General features: G+C 43.6%; 1 protein-coding gene and 1 long non-coding RNA gene across 3 annotated transcripts; both read left to right on the top strand.

Annotated features, from left to right (window-relative positions):
* Positions 1 to 5,885: 5,885 nt before the first annotated feature.
* Positions 5,886 to 8,234, top strand: LOC307217206. Of its 2 annotated transcripts, XR_013839429.1 has the most exons (5): positions 5,951 to 6,090; positions 6,806 to 7,018; positions 7,501 to 7,558; positions 7,794 to 7,945; positions 8,218 to 8,234. It is a non-coding gene; the product is annotated as an uncharacterized lncRNA (long non-coding RNA). The 2 variants fall into 2 exon arrangements; XR_013839430.1 differs by lacking the exon at positions 7,794 to 7,945 and having other exon boundaries at positions 5,886 to 6,090; positions 8,218 to 8,232.
* An 8,246-nt stretch (positions 8,235 to 16,480) lies between these two features.
* On the top strand, positions 16,481 to 18,457 carry SPTSSB (serine palmitoyltransferase small subunit B; the record flags this gene model as incomplete). Its single annotated transcript, XM_079978355.1, has 1 exon — positions 16,481 to 18,457. The coding sequence occupies one exon, from the start codon at positions 16,481 to 16,483 to the stop codon at positions 16,721 to 16,723; it is 243 nt and encodes an 80-aa protein (XP_079834481.1). The 3' UTR covers positions 16,724 to 18,457.
* Between the last annotated feature and the right edge of the window lie 4,343 nt (positions 18,458 to 22,800).

Below are 22,800 nucleotides of genomic sequence, written 5' to 3'. Positions count from 1 at the left end.
GAGGACAATCTGCTAATCCTGTGAATCCATTACTGTGGTAGTAAATGTATGTGCAATGTATTTACCCCCTCAGGTTTACTGGAAGTGCAGATTACAGCCTGGAAAAAGGTGTGGTCTCTTCTCAGGTACACATATACACCTGCATGCTATCTTACGTTTATCTGTGTTAAACCTTCAGCATACATAGATTGTAGCCAACTGTGGGTGGCCCCGAGATAATGCTTCAGGTTATAGCCAAGAGAACAGTCCCTGAAAAACAAAACTAGGGTATGCACTAAAAGGTTCAAACACATGCCAGTTTCAAAACAGAGCAAACCCTCAGGCAACTGGTGAATTTTACAGCCAGAAGCATGGTGGAAGCCTCAAATATAGGCAAGGCAGTTCGCAACATAATGTACAAAAATGAGAACACAAAATACAACCAGGTTTTTTTGTTTTTTACTGGGTAAGTTTTATACTCCATTCTACTGAGTTGCTACTGAGCAAAATCAAACCTCTATTGCAATCCAATGAATATTGGTGCGCTGGCCAGTTTTGGGCATGATGTGCACTATATGTTGATTGACTCACCAGATTAACACAGATGACTAGAAACTTTCAGGGGAAAAATTGGGTCCACCATCCCGGGAGTTGTCCTCACTTCCGGTGTTTCTCCCAACCACTGAAGGAAAGTGTGGTTTTATGGAAGTAGTGGGTACAAACTTCTGGGTCATATTTAAGCAACACATGCATTGCACATCTTTCCATAGCTTGTTATTGCTAATGCAAGATGCTAAGTTGCGGGTGAACATATCAGACAACACAGCAATTCTTCAAACAGCTCTTGTTTATTCACAGGCCAGAACTGAACTGAACTGAAGGGTTCAGTCAGCCTGCTTATATAGAGCTCCAGTACAACGTAACTGTAACAATTTTCTAAAACTATCCACTGAACGTCACTTTCGATCCCTTATTTGCATAACTATCTACAGTATCCCCCTGCTGGCCCAGGGTGAGAACTTCGGTACATAACACAAGACCTGCAAGTTTAAGGGCAAGGAGTCTTCATGTGAGATATCTGTGTTGGAACATGAGTGAATATGTATGAGTAGTCTGTTTGCCCCCTTTTGAGCAGGTGGCTTTGCAAGTGGGCCCTGGACCTCCCTGGTCATCTGGCCTATCGCAGGCCAGATCGTATTCCTGCAGCCAATTGGGCCAATGGCTCTGAACAACCACAAGCAACAAGTGGCTAATAATGCACTCACAAAATATTTATAACATTATACTGTTTCACAGTTCATGAACAGAAGACATGTAATCACAAATAATAGGAGTCAAATAAACAGAAATGGTAGGCGTGGTCAGTCACTATCAAAGAACACTAAGATGGAGGCAAAAATGCCTTTCCACAGTCAACATCCTGCAAATGTGTGGTGATAGGTGCTCCGAACGTAGAAATATGGTACTCCAAGCACAGCAGCAGACAGAACAGTTCTTATGGGATAATGAACTGTTTCAATGATAATTCTTCATCAGCTGGCAATAATATGAAATGAAATCCATTATATTCAAGTAATACAGAAATCAAAATGACAGACCTGCATATAAACAACCAATAATAAATACATACCAAATAAATTGTCCCTGCGGGTACATCAAATAGCCATGGATCAGCAATCACTTAAAAGTGTAGTAAGCTGATACTGTTGGCAGAATCCTAGTAGCATTATAAAGGCAACCCACAGGTACACTGAATCACATACAATTTCAGGAAATTTAAAGATACAGTATCCAAAATCTAGCATAGAGAACACAAACAGTAGCCATCTTGTCTGAAAACTTAAATAAAACAATTAAAATCTAATTCAGTGTTCAAACCCCCAGGGTACAGGGATTTTAATAGTTAAATCAATTTAGTTTCCTGTTAGTTAGTAGTAATTTGTAGTAATTTGACGTGATCTCTCCTCATCCCAAATTTTCTCTGATTAACCCACAGGACTGTGTAAAGTAGGTTTGTATCTGCATGATGGTCTTTTACAAAGTGCTCAACTGAAGGTGCCTCCATGACTTGATTCCTAATGTGGGATCACAGACACCGACTGCTCGTGTGGTCAATCCAATGTAAAGCAGATTGCAAGGGCATCTTATTAGGTATCCCTAATACCATCTTTGGTCTGACACGTACTGAAATGACGGGTGGTAAATCTAAAGCTAGAGTGAGCATCATAGATCTCTTTCGTCTGTAAAACAAAAGGACAAGATACACATCTACCCAATTTATGATGACCCAACGGGCTGGAACTAGTGGGAGAACGTGCCAGTGTAAGGTCAGAATGGACCAATATGCCTTTAACTGACCGAGTTTTTCTAAGGCCAATAAGTGGAAAATCAGAACAGCCTTGGACATTCCACAAGATATGCCAGTGTTTTCTTATGATCCTAATGATCCTATCTGAATACATGGTAAATTCTAAGGATCCCGTGATCCGTGTATTGGACGATGTTTGTGGCGTTAGGGGAAAAAGTGATGAGCAATCCTTAGCTAAGGATCTTTTTTTCATCAAATTAATCACTTGGTTAGGATATAATCTGGAAAGTAAAGAATTGGACAGGCCATCAGCTCTACTTAAAAAAATCATTCTGTAACGAGGAATTCCTCTTAATTTTCAATAGTTGGCCGTACAGTAAGTTATCCTTAAGATGCCTGGGATGGAAGGAGGAATAATGCAATAAAGAATTACAATCAGTGGGTTTTCTAAAAGGTTTCACAGGTAAGTATCCATCCTGTTTTACCACCTCAACATCTAGAAATGTAGAGGAAATGGTACTATGATGTCCTGAAAAAGAGAGTTGGGTGTATTTTTCCCTCATTTTCCTCTGAGCTGTGACCTCCCTCAAACCCCTGTTGTAATTCTGAACTGTCTTCTTCTTCTCTGGAAGGGTCAGGCTAGAGAGGTGGTCTCCACCATTCCTCCTCTGCCCAGTCCCTGACATGTCCCTACCTAACCTTTCTAAGAGTAGTACAAATGGAACAGAACAGAATTCAGAAAACATAACAGAGCTAGGGCAAAATTTTCCAAATTCCTGATGGCCAGGTCACAGTTGTTTTTCTGGATTAATGTGGAAACATGTTTTACTTGTTCAAACCCCCCCCCCAAAAAAAAAAAAATGTGTCTTAAATGTCTTGATCAGCTCCTAGAACAACAAGCAGGCAATCTCCTTCAACTGCAGGTCAACCCAGCTAACATTGCCCTCTTACATAAATCAGTTTAAAGATGGGACTATACTTTAATTCTGGGCAATAGTGATGGATCTGAGCATCCAATACCTGCGCTCAATTCAAAAAACACACAGAGTACAGTATAAACAGGGTTTGGATTGCACCCTTACTTATTTAAATATACAACAAGAGTTTAATATCACCATTTCCTTCTGTAAATTGTCAGAGAAGTAGTAAGCCTTTGCAAGTCAAAACAATATAATACCTGCCTTTTGTAACACAATAAAATAATACGAGGCTCACCCACACAGCACTAAACTATGGATTAAGTTAATGTCAGAACATGGCATCTATTAATTACACTTCCTTGTGATGGAGTTGTAGAAAAATTACATCCCTCTGCGTCATTGGGGCCATTGCCATTTAATAGCATTAGAGCAAGTTTTATTCAGCGTTCACTAGGCTTTATATAAGACCCATTAATCTTAGTCCTTTGAAGGTATGATTATTGCAAATATGACTCTTCTTTTTGCAAACCTAGCAAAGGGTTACAATTCTGACTCATTTGAACTAGCTCCAGGTTGTCAGTCTTCTGTCAAAAAACTGTGATCTCATTTGTTAAGGAATTGCTGTGACACCCCCATTTCCCATTTAATTGTTTTTAAAGCACGATTCAATCTACTGGAGATTAGCAAAGGCAAGATGTTTTTATTTGTGGCTTCCAAGAGTCTTCTTGGAACTGCTTTACACATAATGAGGAAAGGAGAGTTACTCAAAGTGTAAAGAGGGAATGTGTAAAGAAAGAGTGTAAAGAGACACCCAGAGAGGAGCTCACACCTGTTTTGCTCTGCCACTTTCCTTTGAGCTCAGGGCAATGCTGAGGTGAGCCTGAGTGTGTCATCCAAACCTAGGATCACGGTTAAGTGCTATTCCTTAGCAATTATTAGTAACCAAGAACATACCTTGTGCAGTTAAGGAAAACAGTGCATGACCACTACTCCAGGTTTGAGTGGCATGCTAAACCAAACCTTTAACTGCCATCAGAGCCGGCCCACCAATGAGGCGTGGTGAAGCACCTGCCTCAGGTGGCAGAAGTACAAGAGGTGGTGTCCCACACTCCCCACCACTGCCGGAATGCCCGTCTCACCAGCAAAAGGGAGACATTCCAACAAGCAGCAACACCTTGTAGAACGCCAAGCTCTTGCCGAGTTTGGCAAGAGGTGGTGTTCCTGAGAACAGCATCAAAGCTCATCTTCTCCGGCCCGGTTTGGCAAGACGGGGGCATTGGGCGGGGGAGGACAGGGAGCAGTACGTTCACAATTTGCCTCAGGTGTCAAAACAGGATGGGCCATCCCTGACTTCCATGCCACACTGAGCTAAAAGGCCTGGGAACGAGCAAAGCAGCTGCAATCTCCTTCCTGTAAGCCAGCACATTCACTCTAAGTAAGCCATGGTCTTCACACAGCACATACTTAAACTATGGAACTTGGCCCCACAGAAGGCAGCGATAGCCACCAACCTCTTCTTCTTCTTTTGTAAAGGCTTTTTATTGGTTTTTCCTTTAATACAAACAAAATACAGTGAAATTTAACAGTTGTTTACCCACATTCTTTCCCCACACTCTTCCGAGCGTTGACTTTCTTCCCTCCCTTCAACAGGCTTTCTTACTTCAATTACCACCAACATCAATGGAGAACTGGGCAAATTCAGAGAAGATAAGGCTACTACCAATGGCTCTACCTGAGATGGCTATGCCTGCCCACAAGGTCGGAGGCAGTAGGCTTTGAAATATCAGTTACTAAAAACCACAGGAGGGGACAATGCTCTTGACTCAGGTCGTGCTGGCAGACTATGGTTGGCCACAGTAAGAAGAGAATGCTGGAACAGATGAGACACTGGCCTGATCCAGCCAGCTCTTGTTAGGTTAGTATAGTTTATCTTAGCATTACATGGGAACAAAACCAATGTGTGGGATGATGGCAGACCTAGACAGCATTGTTTTTTAACCAGCTATCTGTGTGAATTAGTACAGGTCCGTATAGTTAAAGCTATGGTTTTCCCAGTAGTGATGTATGGAAGTGAGAGCTGGACCATAAAGAAGGCTGATCACCAAAGAATTGATGCTTTTGAATTATGGTGCTGGAAGAGACTCTTGAGAGTCCCATGGACTGCAAGAAGATCAAACCTATCCGTTCTTAAGGAAATCAGCCCTGAGTGCTCACTGGAAGGACAGATCGTGAAGCTGAGGCTCCAATACTTTGGCCACCTCATGAGAAGAGAAGACTCACTGGAAAAGACCCTGATGTTGGGAAAGATTTGGGCACAAGGAGAAGGGGACGACAGAGGACGAGATGGTTGGACAGTGTTCTCGAAGCATGAGTTTGACCAAACTGCGGGAGGCAATGGAAGACAAGAGTGCCTGGCATGCTCTGGTCCATGGGGTCACAAAGAGTCGGACATGACTAAATGACTAAACAACAATTCAGAAGCAAGCTCCACCGTAGGACTGGCTTCCAAGTAAGCATATGTAGTGCTGCAGCCTTATACCCCACCTTTCCTAAAAGTCCTAAAAGTCTGAGGTTGTTCACATGACACCTGATTGGCTCTGAGGACACTAGGAGGGTTGGTTTTTATGTATACAGGAAAGGAAAGTTACCAGCAAGAATCAAGAGCTGTGACTGTTGAGACATCTAACAGCCTCCAACTGTCAAGTTCTAACCTTTGTGATCCACAGTACATCAGCCTGCTGCGCTGTCCCATCATCTGCAGCATAAAAGATCACCATGAAACAAGTTCAAAAGTGAAAAAGCAGCCTCAGTTAAATCCTCAGAGAGATGTCCAGCATTATAAAGTTTGCAGCACAGTGATCTTAACATAAAAAGGAGTGGCTGGTGAGTGTCCCTGGGTCACCTCCAGGTTCCTTAAATAGGTGCCATCTGGTTCTTCAGTTAACAAACAAAGGGATGGGAGGTTTGTCACCACAGGCCTGCAAAGGGGCTTTGAAGGCACAGTGTGTGGTGTGAAGGAGTTTGCAGTTCTCTTTTATACAGGTATCTCCAAGGTGGTTGGTGGGAGCAGGCCTTTTCTCGAGGGTGGGGAGTGGGAGCAGCCTTCGGCCTACCAGCTATTGCTGGACTGGGACGTGGGTGGCAGTGTGGTCTAAAACACTGAGCCTCTTGGGCTTACCAAAGGTTGGCGATTTGAGCTTCTGTTGCTGTCCCAGCTTCTGCCAACCTAGCAGTTTGAAAACACACCAGTGTGAGTAGATAAATAGGTACCACTGTGGCGGGAAGGTAAGCGGCATTTCCATGCACTTTGGTTTCTGTCACAGTGTTCTGTTGCACCAGAAGCAGTTTAGTCATGCTGCCCACATGACCCGGAAAGCTGTCTGTGGACAATCGAGATGAGTACTGCAACCCCATAGTCGTCTTTGACTGGACTTAACTGTCCAGAGGTCCTTTACCTTTACCTATTGCTGGACTACATCTCCCATCATCCCCCAGCACTGGCTTGGCTGGCGAGGAATAAGAAGTCCGAGAACTCCAGGAGGGCCACAGGTGCCCCCCCTTTTTTTTTAAGGATGGCTGCTTGTTATTCCATTCATAGCGTAATGACCGGGGTGCTCGGAATTAACGCAGCGCAAGATTCCTCCCCGGGCGGCTTTCTCCTGCCGAAGGAAGCTGGAGAGCGTCGCCACCGCGCCCGTGTGCCAGACGCCGCCCAGACGCCGCGCTCCCTCGAATCGAGGCGACGACCCTGCGGCCGGAGGCGAGCGCTGGGGATGCCCTCCTTCGGTATGCAGCAGAAGAGACTTTAGAGGTAGGCGGATCGACGGAGGGATGCTCTCGTGTCTCCGGGCGCGGCGGGAATCCGGAGGGGAAGGAAGCCCGCCTCGCCTCCGTCGCCATGCGCCACTGCGGTAACGGCCTCCTTCCCCCTCCTCCGAGCGCGGCGCTGCCTTTGCGCTTGTGTCCTCCCTGCTCGGAGCTCTTGCCATGCTGCCGTCTCTCTTTTTCCTCCTCGCTATGCAAAACGCAACAAGGACGGCCTGGGGACGAAGTAGCTAGCTGGCCCTTCCCTTTTCCCTTCCTTTCCTCCGGGCTGCGGCGGGGATGCGGCTTCCCTTCCCGAGCGAGGCGCTTGGAGGCTGGGCAGCCCCACGCCACGAGCGCTGGGGATGGTCTTAATAGGATGGATTATGATTATTATCTGTCGTAGCAATGCCAGCAAATACTCCTGGGGCACCTTTTTTTTTAAGAACAGCAACAACAACTTTAACCACGCTTTTACCATGCCCTTAGTTGCTGTGGAGCCCAAAGGAACAGCTCGTGCCATAAGAAGGGTGTTAAGCCGTTTAAGGTGCTTATCTGATTTATTATAATAAAGGCTGGTGGGGGGGAGGAAGGAGCAGTCTGGGCAGCTTTTACTGCTGCCTTTGGGTGTTGCGGTTTGGCGCATCCAACAGCCTCCCCCCCCCAAAAAAAAGGGGGAAGAACCTGCTGAAAGCAAAATGAAAAGGCTTCTCTCTTCCCCCCCCCCCCTCTCTCTAAATGCCTGCAACCTTCCTGTGTTTTTCCTTCTCCTGGTTTCGTAGACACATGTCTCTCTCCCTGCCACTTTACCCTTGCCGACGTGATGCCCTCCTTTAAATATCCCTGGCCATAGAGGAGGAAACAGCCCTTTCCCAATATATGAACTGAAGCTGCAGTACGGTGGAAGCATCAACAGTGGCTCCATGTGCTCAGGGTAACACCCACACACCCAACGGTATAGGTGGTGCATTTTTGTTGGTTGCGTTGGCTGCTGGGGAGGGTACTGCTTGGCTCTCGGCCAGTAGTGGCAAAGGAGAATTTGCATACTGAGAAGCTGCTCCCTAGGAAAGTGGACCAAGTCATGTGTGTTTGTTTGCGCTGTCAGTTACTTGTTCTGGAACTGGGTTGGCAGTCAAAGTGGGTGGATAGCAGCCCAGAGAGTAGGTGGGGAAATTCCTTACTCCATTCTCTGATCTCTCTGTGCAGTGAAGAGTCCAGTCAGTAAAGAGGTTTGGAGCATCCTTCGCCTAACTTTGAAGCACTGTGGTGAGTTCTTTCTCTTTTTTTTCTATTTCTGTTATTATTACTATTAAGCAACATACCGTACTTTCTTCTGGGGGTACAAAAGGTGTACCAGCACCATTTTTTCTAGAAGAAAAGCACTGGTTAAAATTGTGGCACGTACTATAACAACTTCATGGTGAGTACGGGCGCCATTTTTTCTAGAAGAAAAGCACTGGCAACACACACCCCAGATTATTCCAGGAATATATTACATTAGACACAGTGAGATCTATGGTGCAAACCTATGTATGCTTACAAAGAAGTAACCATGTCATCACAACCCTTGCGGGTGTGGCTTTCTCCAAAATAAGTAGTATCAGAGGGGATCCTAAGACAGCACTCTTACCTGCAGTTACCTGGGAATTAGTCCCGCTGAATCCAATAGGACTTACTTTTGAGTAGACGTGGTTAGGATTATGCTACAGGTCTGCTTATCTCTTCTTTTACTCCATCTTAAGACCCAGTGCAGGGGCTTGTGGCAGCAACATCAAGCCAGCTTTGCCAGCCCATCTGGTGAAGCATTCTGGAGAACTAGAAAACTTCCCCACATTGCTAGAGTCAGAGTGGTGTGGTGATCAGAGTGGTTCAGATCTCTGCTCAGATATGAAATTCACCGGGCGACCTAGGGTCACCCACAGTCTCTCAGCCTAACCTACTTTACAGGGATGTTGTGAGGATAAAATGGGGAGGGGGGGAACCAGGTATGCCATCGTGAGCTCCTTGCGGAAAGGGTGAGATATAAATGCAATAAATAAATATTTTGTGACATTACCATTGGTCTTCATAAAGGTATTGCCTGACTCTGGATTTAGGCATTTTTCTTGTGGACTGACTCCCAAATTAGGCACAGGATTGTACTGGTAAAGCACTATGTATGGGCTGCATCCTTTTAAAAAAGTATTATCAGTGAGGCAAGCACTCTCTTGCTTGGTCAAGCTTCAAAACACTGCTCTGGACTTTAGCTTTTGACAGCTACAAAACTGTTCTTCGGGGATAAAGGTGGTGTGTTGTTCTTTAGAAAAAAACATTCTTTTAAAATTGTTGTTGCATCTTGTGGGCTGGCTCTGATGCCTTGATGTTATAGAGCAAAAATCTTCACATGAGTTCTTAATTGCTTATAAACTACCCAGCCTTATGAGTTTCACAAAGCCCAGGAACAAGGTAGTTGAAACATCTCTTCCCCAAGAAATGGGAGAGAACTCGTAAGGCTGCAATCCCACCCACCCCTTTGCTTTGAGCTGGAGTTGGGGAGAACCTCAACTAAGCAGAATAAATGGTTGGACAGCAGATGAGCCACTCAACCCAGGCTGGCCTTGCTTGCTTCAGGTTTGCCCAGTGATTTGTCTGCTCCACTTTCTGCCCCACAGTTTTGTTAAACCTTGCCTCTACTGCCTCTAGCTGTCCAACCACATAATACCCCAGGACTTTTTTGCTGAGTCCATATAATGCAACAGTCTTGCTGAAGCTAAGAAGGTCTGGTTGGTTCCCGTGTAGGGAGGACTATCTAAGGAACCCGATGCATAACACACAGAAGAAAGGTTTGGTGTAAAATGTAATAAAGAGATTGTAAATTTCCATTCGTGCACATAACAGGATGGTAAAATGACGGAATTCTTGAACTGTGCCAATTCTTAATGCAAGAGGGACTGTGTGTGTGTTTTAATGTGGCTGTAAAAATCTCCTTAAATGTAGAGGACTGGTATCATTAGACCACTTCCCCAACTTGCCAGTGTTTACAAAGTTTTTTCCATAGAGGAACATTGAACATTGAACACAGCGAGACCCGCTAGCAGTGGAGACTAGACTCTCAGGGCCAATGGGGCACTGTCCCACCAACCTCAGTCTGCCCTCAGCCTCCCCCAGCTACCTGCCATCTTTACTTACAGCCAGCCAGGCTCTCTCTGTCTCTGTCTCCACCTACTGCTTGCTTCTCTGCCCTCCCAGTTGCAATGTGCACCACCTACTACTGTTTCTAATCCAAGATGCACAGGAGTGCCCCATGTAATAGCACAGTCATGACACCACAACTGTAATCACTTGAGGAGTAAAGTTTGCTTTGCCTGAGTATACAGGAAACAGTATCATAGTGCCTTTATCGGAATGACCTAAAACCCATAAAGCGGAAAGCTAAATTTCGAGTTTTGCAGAACGCTTCTTCAAACTTGACGTGTGTTCAATTTTTGCTTTTGATTTTTTTATGGGGGCATTTTAGAAGTCCCGTTTTGTTTAGGGGCGGAATATTCTGAAAACCTTGATATTAGGCTGATTTGCACAGATTCTCTCCCCTCCCACGCAAAAAAAAAAAAAATCATCACACCTTGATCTCAACAAGAAGTGAGAAACTATTTCTGTTTGCCTCTGTGGTGGGGACCTTAGCATCTGACTTGAATTCTCCTAAGCCACTATCATTTTGACTGCAATTTGCACCTCATGTCTTTATCCTCTTCATTACATTATAGAATTGCAGAGTTGGAAGGGACCCTGAGGTTCATCTAGTCCAACCCCCTGCATTGCAGGAATATGCAGCTGTCCCCTACGGGGGTCAGATCTGCAGCCTTGCCGATATGAGCACCGTGAATGGATGTTTTAATTATCATGTTTTTATTCTTTGTCTGTTTTGTTTGAATGAGTCTCTGCCCATATAATGAATGATGGATTGAGTCGTCTTGAGCCAGTGGCAGCCCAGGAGCCACATTGAGGGCAGATAGAGAGAGGATGAGATTGCAAAGAAGATGCATGGGGAAGCATTCCAAATGGGTGCTAACTTGGATAAAATATGGGGGGGGGACAGGTAAGCCCCATCCTGCATAATCAGTCACAGGAGATGGCTCTCACACACACCATCTGAATGGCAATGCCCATCAATTTGTAGGGGGCAGCCCCCTTAAATATTTTATTGGGAGTTGGCTGCTGTGAGTCCAAAGATGCTCAGATGCTTTTTTTTCTTGAATGTGGACCACTCTGAGGCATCACATATGTGACCTCTCCAGTATTAAAGGCATGCAGATGAAATACAGCCTGCAACCTGTTATCCTGGTTTGTTTTAAACCCTGATTCCTTTGTTTTGTTGTTGCGTATGGAAAGCATAGTCTAAAATGGAAAGCTTCTGCAAATATGCTTATCCTGTGGCAAAAGAAGTTAACACTTACAGAACAGGGATGACCAACGTGGAGTTCTCCAGATGTTGTTGGACTACAACTCCCATTATCCCTGACCATTTCCTATGATATTCGGTGTGTGTATGTTGTTAATAAACCCGGTACAGTTGGGTTTCTCTATGGTATATCCTAAAATAATAGCTAAACAAGTCTTGCAAAATAAGATTGTGTTCCCTTAAAAAAACAAAAAAAACGTGTTGAGAGCAATGAGTCAGTGCATCCGGCTGTTAACCAGAAAGTTGGTGGTTCAAGCCCACATAGGAACAACTGTGGGCAGGATTCCTGCATTGGGGGAGGGTTAGACTAGATGACCCTTGGGTCCCTTCCAACTATGATTCTGTGGATATCGGCTCCCCCATGCTTTGTATTGGATAGATAGATGTGGCAGTGATTTAAGATGCAGATCTCAGTGTCATTTTCTCCTTCCACCCCTACCTTTTTTTAAAGCACGTGTTCATGTAAATTCATTGCTTTAAAGGTTTCAAAAACAACAACAAAGAGCTGGAAAGCTGCAACTGGAGAGTGGGTTCATGATGTTACTTGAGACAGCCAACCTTTATTGTATACAATTGGTTACTGCTTCACATTTGCAGGTCTGGTTGCCTGTGAACTCAGTCCTCTGCAGGGACTATTGATGCCTCGAGCCAGTGTGGTGTAGTGGTTAAGAGCGGTAGTCTCGTAATCTGGGGAACCGGATTCGCGTCTCCACTCCTCCACATGCAGCTGCTGGGTGACCTTGGGCCAGTCACACTTCTCTGAAGTCTCTCAGCCCCACTCACCTCACAGAGTGTTTGTTGTGGGGGAGGAAGGGAAAGGAGAATGTTAGCCACTTTGAGACTGCTTCGGGTCGTGATAAAGCGGGATATCAAATCCAAACTCTTCTTTTTCTTCTTCTTCTTCTTCTTCTTCTTCTTCTTCTTCTTCTTCTTCTTCACACACTGTAAACTCATAAAAGTTGCTAGCTTTGTTTTGCCAGTTTTGTTTTTTACTAGCCTGCACATACATACATCCCTCCATCAGCTTGACAGAAGAAGAGAATGGGGGGGGGGAGAGAGAGAGAGAGAGAGAGAGAGAGAGAGAGAGAGAAAGGAAGAATTTGTTTTTATTAAGCTTCCTGGCCTGCCTACCTGGAGGCAATTCTTGTTGCAAGTGACTAGGCCAGCCTGGTCAAGTACGCTCTGGTAATTATTACTTCCAGTGGTGCTAAGATTCTTCTGAGTGTCAGTTCAAAAAAATGAAATATGAGTACAGTGGTGCCTCAGGTTACAGACGCTTCAGGTTACAGACTCCGCTAACCCAGAAATAGTACCTCGGGTTAAGAACTTTACCTCAGGATGAGAACAGAAATTGTGCAGCAGCGGCAGCAGGAGGCCCCATTAGCCAAAGTGGTACCTCAGGTTAAGAACAGTTTCAGGTTAAGAACAGACCTCCACAACAAATTAAGTTATTAACCCGAGGTACCACTGTAGTTGAAGGTAAAGGATGGAGCAAGCTTGTTTTCTCCTGCTCTGGAGGGAAGGACTCAAACCAATGACTTCATCTGATTCCTACTAAACACCAGGTAGAACATTCTGACAGTAAGAACTGTATGACATAGGAACAGACTCTCCTTCCTTGGAGGCTTTTAAGAAGAATTTGAATGGCCACCTGCCGTGAATGCTTTAGCTGAGATTTCTGCATTGCAGGGGGTTGGACTAGATGACCCCCGGGCTCGTTTCCCGCTCCACAATTCTCTGGTTCTCGGTTGCTGTAATCTGACAAAACTTAACAGAGAACAGCAGAAGAGCAATGGATTGTTGGTGTGATAACCCTGGGAGCGGGGCGCTCCTTTCCACTTCTTGTACATAAGGTAAGATACTTGACTGGTACCCGGAATTTTCCAAAACTGTCAAGATGTGGCGAAGAGAGCTAAAATCAAATAAGAGAGCAAGCACAAGTCAGTGTGTCTCCTGCCTCAAGTTGCTTCGTTCCAACACAACGAGCCAAAACTCTACCCATTACAGAGACCAATGATCCACTCTCTGGCTGTTTTGTTCAGCCTTATAAAGGAAGGGCAGGATAAATTAGATTGGGGCATTGTGCCACTAGAGCTAATCCTATCAACCCGTGATCAGAAGTGCTGACCCACCAAAGCCTGCTTTTTTTGGCCAGGGGAATCAGGCACAATGCAGATACCATAAGCAGGACCATAAACTGTTTGGGTGGGTGTTGCCATGAGGAAAACATTAACTCTTCTTGCAGCACCATCCTAATGCAACCTTCTTCCTATTCTCCATCCCTGACAGAGCTGCGTTGATTTGATATTTTTAGTTATCCTTTTAGTTACCAATATTTTTAGTTAGTATCATGTGTAGCTTGCCGCTCAGGCCCCAATAATTAAAGGGGCATTGGCCAGGAATAGAAATATTTCTCTAAAGGAGACAGGCAGTAAGCAAGATGTGAGCCTCCCCTTCGGGAAGAAGCCCTCGATCTTTCACTTAGTAGATCAAACTGATCTGAGCAGTGGTATGCAACAGAAAAGCTGGAAAATCTGGTTTTGGGTCCAAGGAGCCAAAGCCATTTTTCAGATTCTCCTTATAATGTTTTGCTCCAACACTGTGATGCAGTGGCAAATTCTGAAGTGCAGGTGCTGTTTTACGACAACCCTCATAGTTATGCCCCTGTAGCCATGCCCCTCCTGTGCAACAGAGATAAATGTTTGGCCAACGCAGACATTATGGCCTCAGTACCAAGACAGCTTTTTCTCCCCATCCCATCCACGCTTCTGTTTTGTTAAAATTAAGCCTGATTAAGAGTTTTGGTGGGCTCACGCTTCTGGTTCTGGTCTGCCTTAATGGATGCCACTCCCATGGTGGCAGAGACCGTGTGATTCTGGGATTCTATGATTTTCCTGCAAGGAAGTGAAGAAACCCAGCAATATTTTGTCACACTTCCCATGAGTACTCTTTAACAGTGACCTCAGGTGTATGTGTGGCCCATGGAATTGGGAGACTGTTGCACCCTGACTGGAAGGGAGTTCCATTGAATTTGGCCTGCCGTGCTAAATGTTCACACAGCTCTTTTGGTTACAGCCCTTCAGATAGAGGAATGCCCTTTGCAAAGTCAAGGCACATGGCCGCCCTCCAATTGTCATGCCCTCAAACTTGGTTAACTGTTCCAGACAGCAAGGAACCAGAAGTAATGTGTGCGACGAAGATTGCTCTGATCTCCAGTTACTTGGTACAATACATGATTTATTTGGATGACCCCACCCCCTCCATTTTTCAAAGGGATTCAAAGTAGCTTAAGGTGTTTCTGGTGCAATCTGATAATTTGGAAGCTTTTTACATTCATAATGCTGGCACTCAAGCCTTCTTTCAGTGACGTTGGCACCAGCTCTGTTGGCTTCTGTTCGGATGTTGACAACAAAGGATTAGCTCAGAGTTAATAAGGTTGTTTTGAGCATTTGAATCCTGCAAATTCTTGCGGTGCTGTTGGAGTGACGCTCTGGGATTGTGACATTGCACTTATTGGGCAATATGGCTTGAGTTGAGACTTGGAGCACTCAGGGATAAATACTTAGGATGACCTAATTTTACTCATAGAGTACACCCATGGGGGGGTGGGGAATAGGTCCATTAATTTCAATAGGTTTATGCTGAGTTAAACTTAGCTGAATACCAACCCTGCCTTGATACAGTGGTACCTCAGCTTACAGATGCTTCGGGTTACAAACTCTTCTAACCAGGAAGTGGTTGCTCCAGGTTGAGAACTTTGCGCCTGGATAAAAATGGAAATTGCGCGCCAACGGTGCAGCGACAGCAGGAGGCCCCATTAGCGAAAGATCTATTTGCAATCCTTGTTTTGCTGATTTCATTTAATATTCTAATTTTCTGATATTGTTAATTTGGGGTTTTCATCAGCTGTACGCCATAATCATCACAATTATAACAAATGAAGGCTTGACATATCTTGCTTTGCATGTCATGAGTCTATCTCATATATTAGGTTCACCTTTCAAGTTGAATTACTGAAAAAAATGAACTTTTCCACTATATTCTAATGTTTCGAGTTTCACCTGTATGTATCTGAAGAAGTGTGCATGCACACGAAAGCTTATACCCAGAACAAACTTAGTTGGTCTCTAAGGTGCTACTGGGCAATTTTTTTATTTTTCTATATATTGCGACTGCGTCACAGCTACCTACCAGAATTATGAACTGTATGATTACTGACAAACACACTCCTGTGATACCTGGGGATGTGTGAGCTCCTCAGCAATCTGGACATCTGCAAATACTCTCTAGGATGTAGAGTGCTAAATTCATCAGATGATAATGATGGCTATATTTATGAATCACCTTTTATATACGTCTCAAGGCAGTGTAGAAACATATCATAAAAACTGCAAAAAGAAATGCTTTTTAAGATAAGTCTTCATTTTGTATTGTTTTTAAACCTAAGGCTGGGGGAAAAACAAAAGTAACTCTCATAAGCCTCAAGCCAGCAGGCAGGGATGCTGGAAGCTGTTCTCCATAACACCTGGAGGACACACCGTATTTTTTGCACCATAACACTCACTTTTTTCCTCCTAGAAAGTAAGGGGAAATGTCTGTGCGTGTTATGGAGGAAATGCCTATGGGTGGCATGCCTACGGATTTTCCTCTAAAAACTACGTGCGGGTTATGATCAGGTGCGTGTTATAGAGCGAAAAATACGGTAATCTTGGCTACCCCTAGGATAGTCACTTATAGACAACCTCCTGCACCCAAACATATATTCAGCCCATGGCCTTTCACTGGTCTTCCTGTGTATTAACACACATCTGATGGGGATTAATGGGCAGCTGTGAAATAAAAACCCAGCACCCCAGGTTATTTTTAAGCCACTCTGCAAATAAGGGTAGCAATGCATTTGCCTTGCAAAGAGCACTGGTAATTCTAGTCTTGCAGATTCCCTGCTGCAAGGTTTTCCCCTATCCTCTCTGCATCTATACTCTCCTGTTTTCTCTCACAGATCCGCTTTCCTGAAGCCAGCCTGAGCCAGCAATGGATCTGAAGCGAATGAAGGATTACATCTACTGGCTGTATTACCAGTATCTCCTGATCACCTGCAGCTACGTCCTGGAGCCCTGGGAACAATCCATGTTTCACACCATCACAATTACGGTCGTTGCCATGGTGGTCTACACGGCTTACGTCTTCATCCCCATCCACATCCGCTTGGCTTTTGAGTTCTTCTCACAGATATTTGGAAGTCAACCCGAAAGTACTGCTTCACTTATGGAGTGACCCTACCAGCACCAGTGAGCAGTTCTTTGCATGCAGTGGAAAAAACAAACACCACAGTCTTCCTCTTTCTTTGACTGTATTTGTTTTGGAAGCAATTTTGAACATGTGGGTTGATGTGCATGCAGATTCCGCCTTCTCTTAACCAAGCCAGGCTGTCATTGCCCTAAATACCAGCTGGCTCTCTCTAATTGGACCATCTTCTATTCTGTTTAAAGCTGCAATCCTATCCAAGCTTACCTGGGAGTAAGACCCATCAAACGCAGCTTACTTCCAAGTAGACATGCGTAGGTTTGGGATGTTGGTGACAACTTCCCCTTGTAATGTGTTGCTTTGCTAAGAACCTCTGTATGAATTGCATTCCTATGTGACAAATCTTAAATGCCTAGTGAACCTGATTCATTATCACCTTTTGGGGACCACTGTTGGGTCAGGCTTGCATGTGGTTCGCTCACCTGTCTTGCACACATCATACCTTGAGCGTTTTCCTATCTAGCAGGAAGGAATCTGTGAATATTTTTGTAAGAAGAACTCTTACAATTACAACGTTTAAGGCTTTTTCTTTTGAAAACGATGCTTTTATAAAAGTTCAGTAACTTTTTCTCTTGTGATGCTTCCCCAAGCCCAGTTCTTCCCTGATGACACATATAAAGTAGCTCTTTATATAGGACTTTACACCTGGATTTAAAGGGATGACTTTCAGCTTATGTATTCTGAGTAGAGAAGGACAAAATTGTCTGGTTTGGCGAAGGCTAAGCAGAAATCTGCCAACGCAGAGGGGTATTCTCTCCCCTTCCTCCTACAACAGCCCTTTTGCTCCCCCACCTTCCCAAAAAGCTGGTCCTGTGAGGGACCCTCCGCAAAAGTGATGGATGTATTGCAGGTGGCTGCCACTGGAGGCAGGACTTGGCAGAAATGGGGGGGAGGGCCGACTTATGGGAGTAGAAGTGTTTTTCCCTCAAGTAAAGCTCCTTCTGGATCCCAAACATGAAATAATCAAGAGCCTGTATCTCAAATATGTTATAGTTCTGTCAGGACAGGAAAGTGTATCTGGATTTGAGGGGAGGAGCCATTGCAATATATATGTTTTTTAAAATCTTGACATTTTGCAGGAAACAGACTTGGAGCTGTACCTGTTGTTTACGGTGAAGGTTTTGTTGTTGTTTTGCCTTGCAGCATGGAGTTCACCTTGCTGAATGCCAAATACAGAACTACTTCCTATTCTGTTACTTTTCACACGAGGTAAATAAAGCATGTGTTCATGCTATTCTAGAAGTAGAAGCAATATCCAAATAGCTGCAAAGGCTCTAAAAGCATTTATATGGAAGATTCAATACTGAGATTTCCCTTTTTAGAAAGCAAAAAGCAAGCTGCCCTTGGGCCGACTTTTCTTTTTGCCTTTTAAATGTGTCAATGTCATACTTTTATCTAAATGAAATATGAATGCCACACAGGGCAAGCTTGCATATCTGCTAGATGTGCTTCTTGCAGCAATGCACAACTCTACAACTGCTGGAGGCGATTTTAAGTGTTAAATGTAAATAACACTCAGTGTTTGCAAAATTACATGCAATATCAGGAAATTGCTTCTTTTATGCAGACTGTGTGAGACACTGCATGTAAAAAAAAAAAAGCAAGTTACATTGTTTCTGTCACAAAGACGTGTCTTGAAGATTTAAGAGATCTGAACATGTATGCTGTTTTGCAGAAACAAGAATAAAGTTAAGTTTATTTTAAGAGGTCCCTGTGTATCATTTGTTAGGGATGCAATTCTGCTCACTCCATTCATAGTGAGAGAAGGGGTGAAGGCAGCTGTTAAGACAGGTTCATTGTCACTCCTTGTAATGCTAAACGAACCCCGGGCAATTTTTATGCTCTTGTTTCTTTGCTTCTTAATTGTTGTTGGCCTCCGTCCATCTCGAGAGAGAATGGAGTGCACATCCGTGGGTGAAGTGAAACTGCTGTGTTAGCAGCACTGAAGTGACCTCCCTGGGGTGCAAGCCTGGGCAGTGTGTATGGCGGTCCTGGGCTGTCCAGATGGCAAGACCCTACCACTCCTGGCCTTGCTGATGTGGTCCAAAGGAAAGCAGAACAATATGTTTGTTACCAGCTTGGCTGCAGGAGTTGCCAAAAGGAGGTGTACAAGGCACCATCCAACTGTCTTGGGGACTCCAAGTTTGTGTGGGGTTTTCTCCTTAGCCTTTTCTTTTCCTGAAGATATCCCTCAAGGCAATGGAGGTTTAGGTTCAGAGTTTTCCTTCTCCTAGATTGGCTACCTTAGATTGTCGTGGTGAGTGGGCTTGCATGTTCCTATGACCCTTGTGAGTGAAGCTGTCGGGAATCTCATACTCCCAGCAGGGTCACCCAAGGTGGTAAGGTCAAAGGGAAGGAGCTAGACAAAGAATGATCCAAGAAGTCCTCAACGGCAGAACAGGCGGATGATAACAAGCTGTATGTTACAACAGCTGTGAAGGCAGATGAAGGCTGCAGTCGTGACTACTTCATGCCATCGGAACAGAGCCCTACTGTGAAGACTGTGCGTTGGTCAGTGTGCACTGATCTACACAACATAAAACAAATTCACACACAACCCAACCCAAACCCCAAAAGTCCCATGGCGATCGGCAAATGGTAACGGGGGCAGGATTGCAGCTGTATCCATGACTGAGCAGCCCTTTTTAGGAACCGTGTCTATGGAAGACAATCTTACTCAGCTACGAGTGATCGTCAAAGACGAAGAAGAAGACCTTCCCAGGTTGACATGCCCCATCTGCCCCCTCTACAGCATGTGCAGAAGCTACCTTCTTGACCACTGGACCCACTATTGGCCTCATCTGCTCAAACTGTCAGAGCCTGTCTTCACATGCAGGGGAAGTCCCTAATTCACCCAGGGTTTGAGACCCATTGGCTACCCTCACCTGGTTTAACCAACCAGTCTAAACCCTTTCCTGGGGTGTGGCCTGTGTTGCATGCTGACAGCTTCTAGGAGCCACTGGTGATGGCTGATTGCAGGGTGGGGACCAAAGGTGGATAATATAATCATTTTTTATTTTTTTTTATAATAATTTTTATTAATTTTCCAAACAAATAATAAAAACAGTATAAAACAGTATGACTTCAAGCTCATCAGTTCATACCCTTTTTTCTTTGACTCCCCCATACCTCCCCATCCCTGCATCCTTGTTTAATAATTCTTTAGCAACCCTTAGGTCCATTGTCTTAATTCCCTTTCATAAAAATTTCTTAAGTTTTTTTTGTTTACTGCTGCAATTCTTTACTTCTTACCCCCTGACATCTTAACATTCCTCAATTTTGCAATTATTTTTAAGATATATTTTGAATTTCTTCCAGTCCTCTTCCACTGTCTCTTTCCCCTGGTCCCGGATTCTGCCCGTCATCTCGGCCAGTCCCATAAAGTCAATCACCTTTGTTTGCCATTCTTCCAGAGTAGGTAGTTCTTGCGTCTTCCAATACTTTGCCAGTAGAATTCTTGCTGCTGTAGTGGCATACATAAAGAAAATCCTATCCTTCCTTAGCACCACTTGGCCCACCATGCCCAAGAGGAAGGCCTCTGGTTTCTTAGGAAAAGTCCACTTAAGGACCTTCTTAATTTCATTATAGATCATTTCCCAGAAAGCTTTAACCTTTGGGCAGGTCCACCAAAGGTGGTAGAAAGTGCCTTCAGTCTCATTACATTTCCAACACTTATTATTAGGCAAATGATAAATTTTTGCAAGCTTGACTGGGGTCATGTACCACCGGTAGATCATTTTCATAATATTTTCTTTTAAGGCATTACATGCAGTAAATTTAATACCGGTGGTCCATAACTGTTCCCAGTCAGCAAACATAATATCATGACCGATATCTTGTGCCCATTTAATCATAGCTGATTTCACCGTTTCATCCTGTGTATTCCATTTTAACAGCAAGTTATACATTTTTGATAAGTTCTTAGTATTGGGTTCCAACAATTCTGTTTCTAGTTTTGACTTCTCTTTCTGAAATCCTATTTTCCTGTCCTGTTTAAACGTCTCATTTATCTGATGGTAATGCAACCAATCTCGAACCTTAGGCTTTAGTTTCTCATAACTCTGAAGTTTCACCCTTTCGCCATCATATTCTAAAATCTCATGATATTTTGGCCATTTAGAATCCATATTAAGCTTTTTTACTTCCCTAGCTTCCATTGGTGACACCCACCTAGGGGTTTTACTTTCCAACAAATCTTTGTATCTAATCCAAACGTTATACAATGCTTTCCTTACAATATGGTTTTTAAAGCTTTTATACACCTTTACCTTGTCGTACCATAAGTATGCATGCCAACCAAAACTATTGTCGTACCCTTCCAGATCCAAAATGTCGGTGTTCTCAAGAAGTAGCCAGTGTTTCAACCAGCAGAAAGCCGCTGATTCATAATAAAGTCTTAAGTCCGGCAGGGCAAACCCCCCTCTATCCTTTGCATCAGTTAAAATCTTAAATTTAATTCTGGGCTTTTTGCCCTGCCAGACAAATTTTGATATGTCTTTCTGCCACTTCTTGAAACAGTCCATCTTGTCCACAATCTGCAACGTCTGGAATAAAAACAGCATTCTAGGCAATACATTCATCTTAATAGTAGCAATTCGGCCTAACAAGGAAAGTTTCAACCTTGACCATATTTCCAGATCCTTTTTAACATCTGACCAACATTTTTCATAATTATCCTTAAATAAGTTCACATTCTTGGATGTTAAGTTTACCCCCAGGTATTTTACCCTTTTTGTTATTTCCAAGCCTGTTTCATTCTGAAAACTCTCTCTTTCTTCCATTGTTAAATTTTTTTCCAACACCTTCGTTTTTTGTTTATTCAATTTAAAACCTGCTACTCGACCAAATATTTCAATTAGTTCTAATACTCTTTTAGTACTAGTGTCTGGCTGTTGCAAGGTCAATACTAGGTCGTCTGCAAATGCTCTTAATTTGTAATGTCTAACTCCGACCTGAACTCCTTTAACCAACTGGTCCTTTCTAATCATGTTTAACAAAACCTCCAGGACTGATATAAAAAGCAAGGGGGATATTGGGCATCCCTGCCGTGTACCTTTTTCTATGGGTATTTCTTCTGTTACCACATTGTTTACAATTAACTTGGCCTTTTGTTGGGAATATATTGCACCTATACCGTTTTCAAAACCTTGACCTACCCCCATCCCTTGGAGATTCTTTTTCATAAAAGTCCAACAGATATTGTCAAAGGCTTTCTCCGCATCCACAAAAATCAGAACTGCTTTCCTGTTAATGTCAACATCTAACAACTCCAAAATATCTATAATGTTCCTCACGTTGTCTGACATATGTCTACCTGGGAGAAAGCCTGTTTGGTCCTTATGAATCTCTTCTATCAACACTCTTTTCAATCTTTTTGCCAAAATGTCTGCAAAAATTTTGTAATCCACATTGAGTAAAGATATAGGGCGGTAGTTTTTGACCTGATTCTTCTCAGTCTCTGTTTTCGGTATAAGTGAGATGAAAGCCTCTTTCCACGATTCAGGTGCCTTTTTCCCCTTCAAAATTTCATTGCAAACTTCCTTCAATGGTTGTATCAGCCATTCTTTCAGCATTTTGTAGTATTTGGCCGTCAGGCCATCTGGTCCTGGTGATTTTCCCAATTTCATATTTTGGATGGCACCCTCTATTTCTTGTTCTGTTATTTCCTCATTTAAGATCCTTTTACTTTGTTCTGGAATTTTTGGTAGACCGTATTTTCTGATGAATTCTTCTATTTCTTGTTCATTGATTGGCCCTTGTGCATACAATTTCTTAAAAAAACTTTGAAAACAATTGTTTATCTCATTAGGTTTGTGGATAGTTTTTCCATCCATTTCTAGACTTGTTACAGTGTTCATTCTCTGCCTTTTTTTCAGTTGCCATGACAGACGTTTCCCACATTTATCCGCTGATTCAAAAGTTCTTTGTCTCATTTGCTTTATCTTCCATTCTATTTGTTGGTTCATGAGCTCCATGTACTGCATCTGGTAAAACTTTATTTCTCTCAAAATCTCATGGGACTTTGGTTTGGACCTCAGCTTCTTCTC

This window comes from Podarcis cretensis (genome assembly GCF_951804945.1).
Source record: "Podarcis cretensis genome assembly, chromosome: 5".
Lineage (NCBI taxonomy): Eukaryota > Metazoa > Chordata > Lepidosauria > Squamata > Lacertidae > Podarcis > Podarcis cretensis.
Note: the sequence above shows the minus strand (reverse complement) of the source record. Positions and strands in the feature narration are given on the sequence as shown.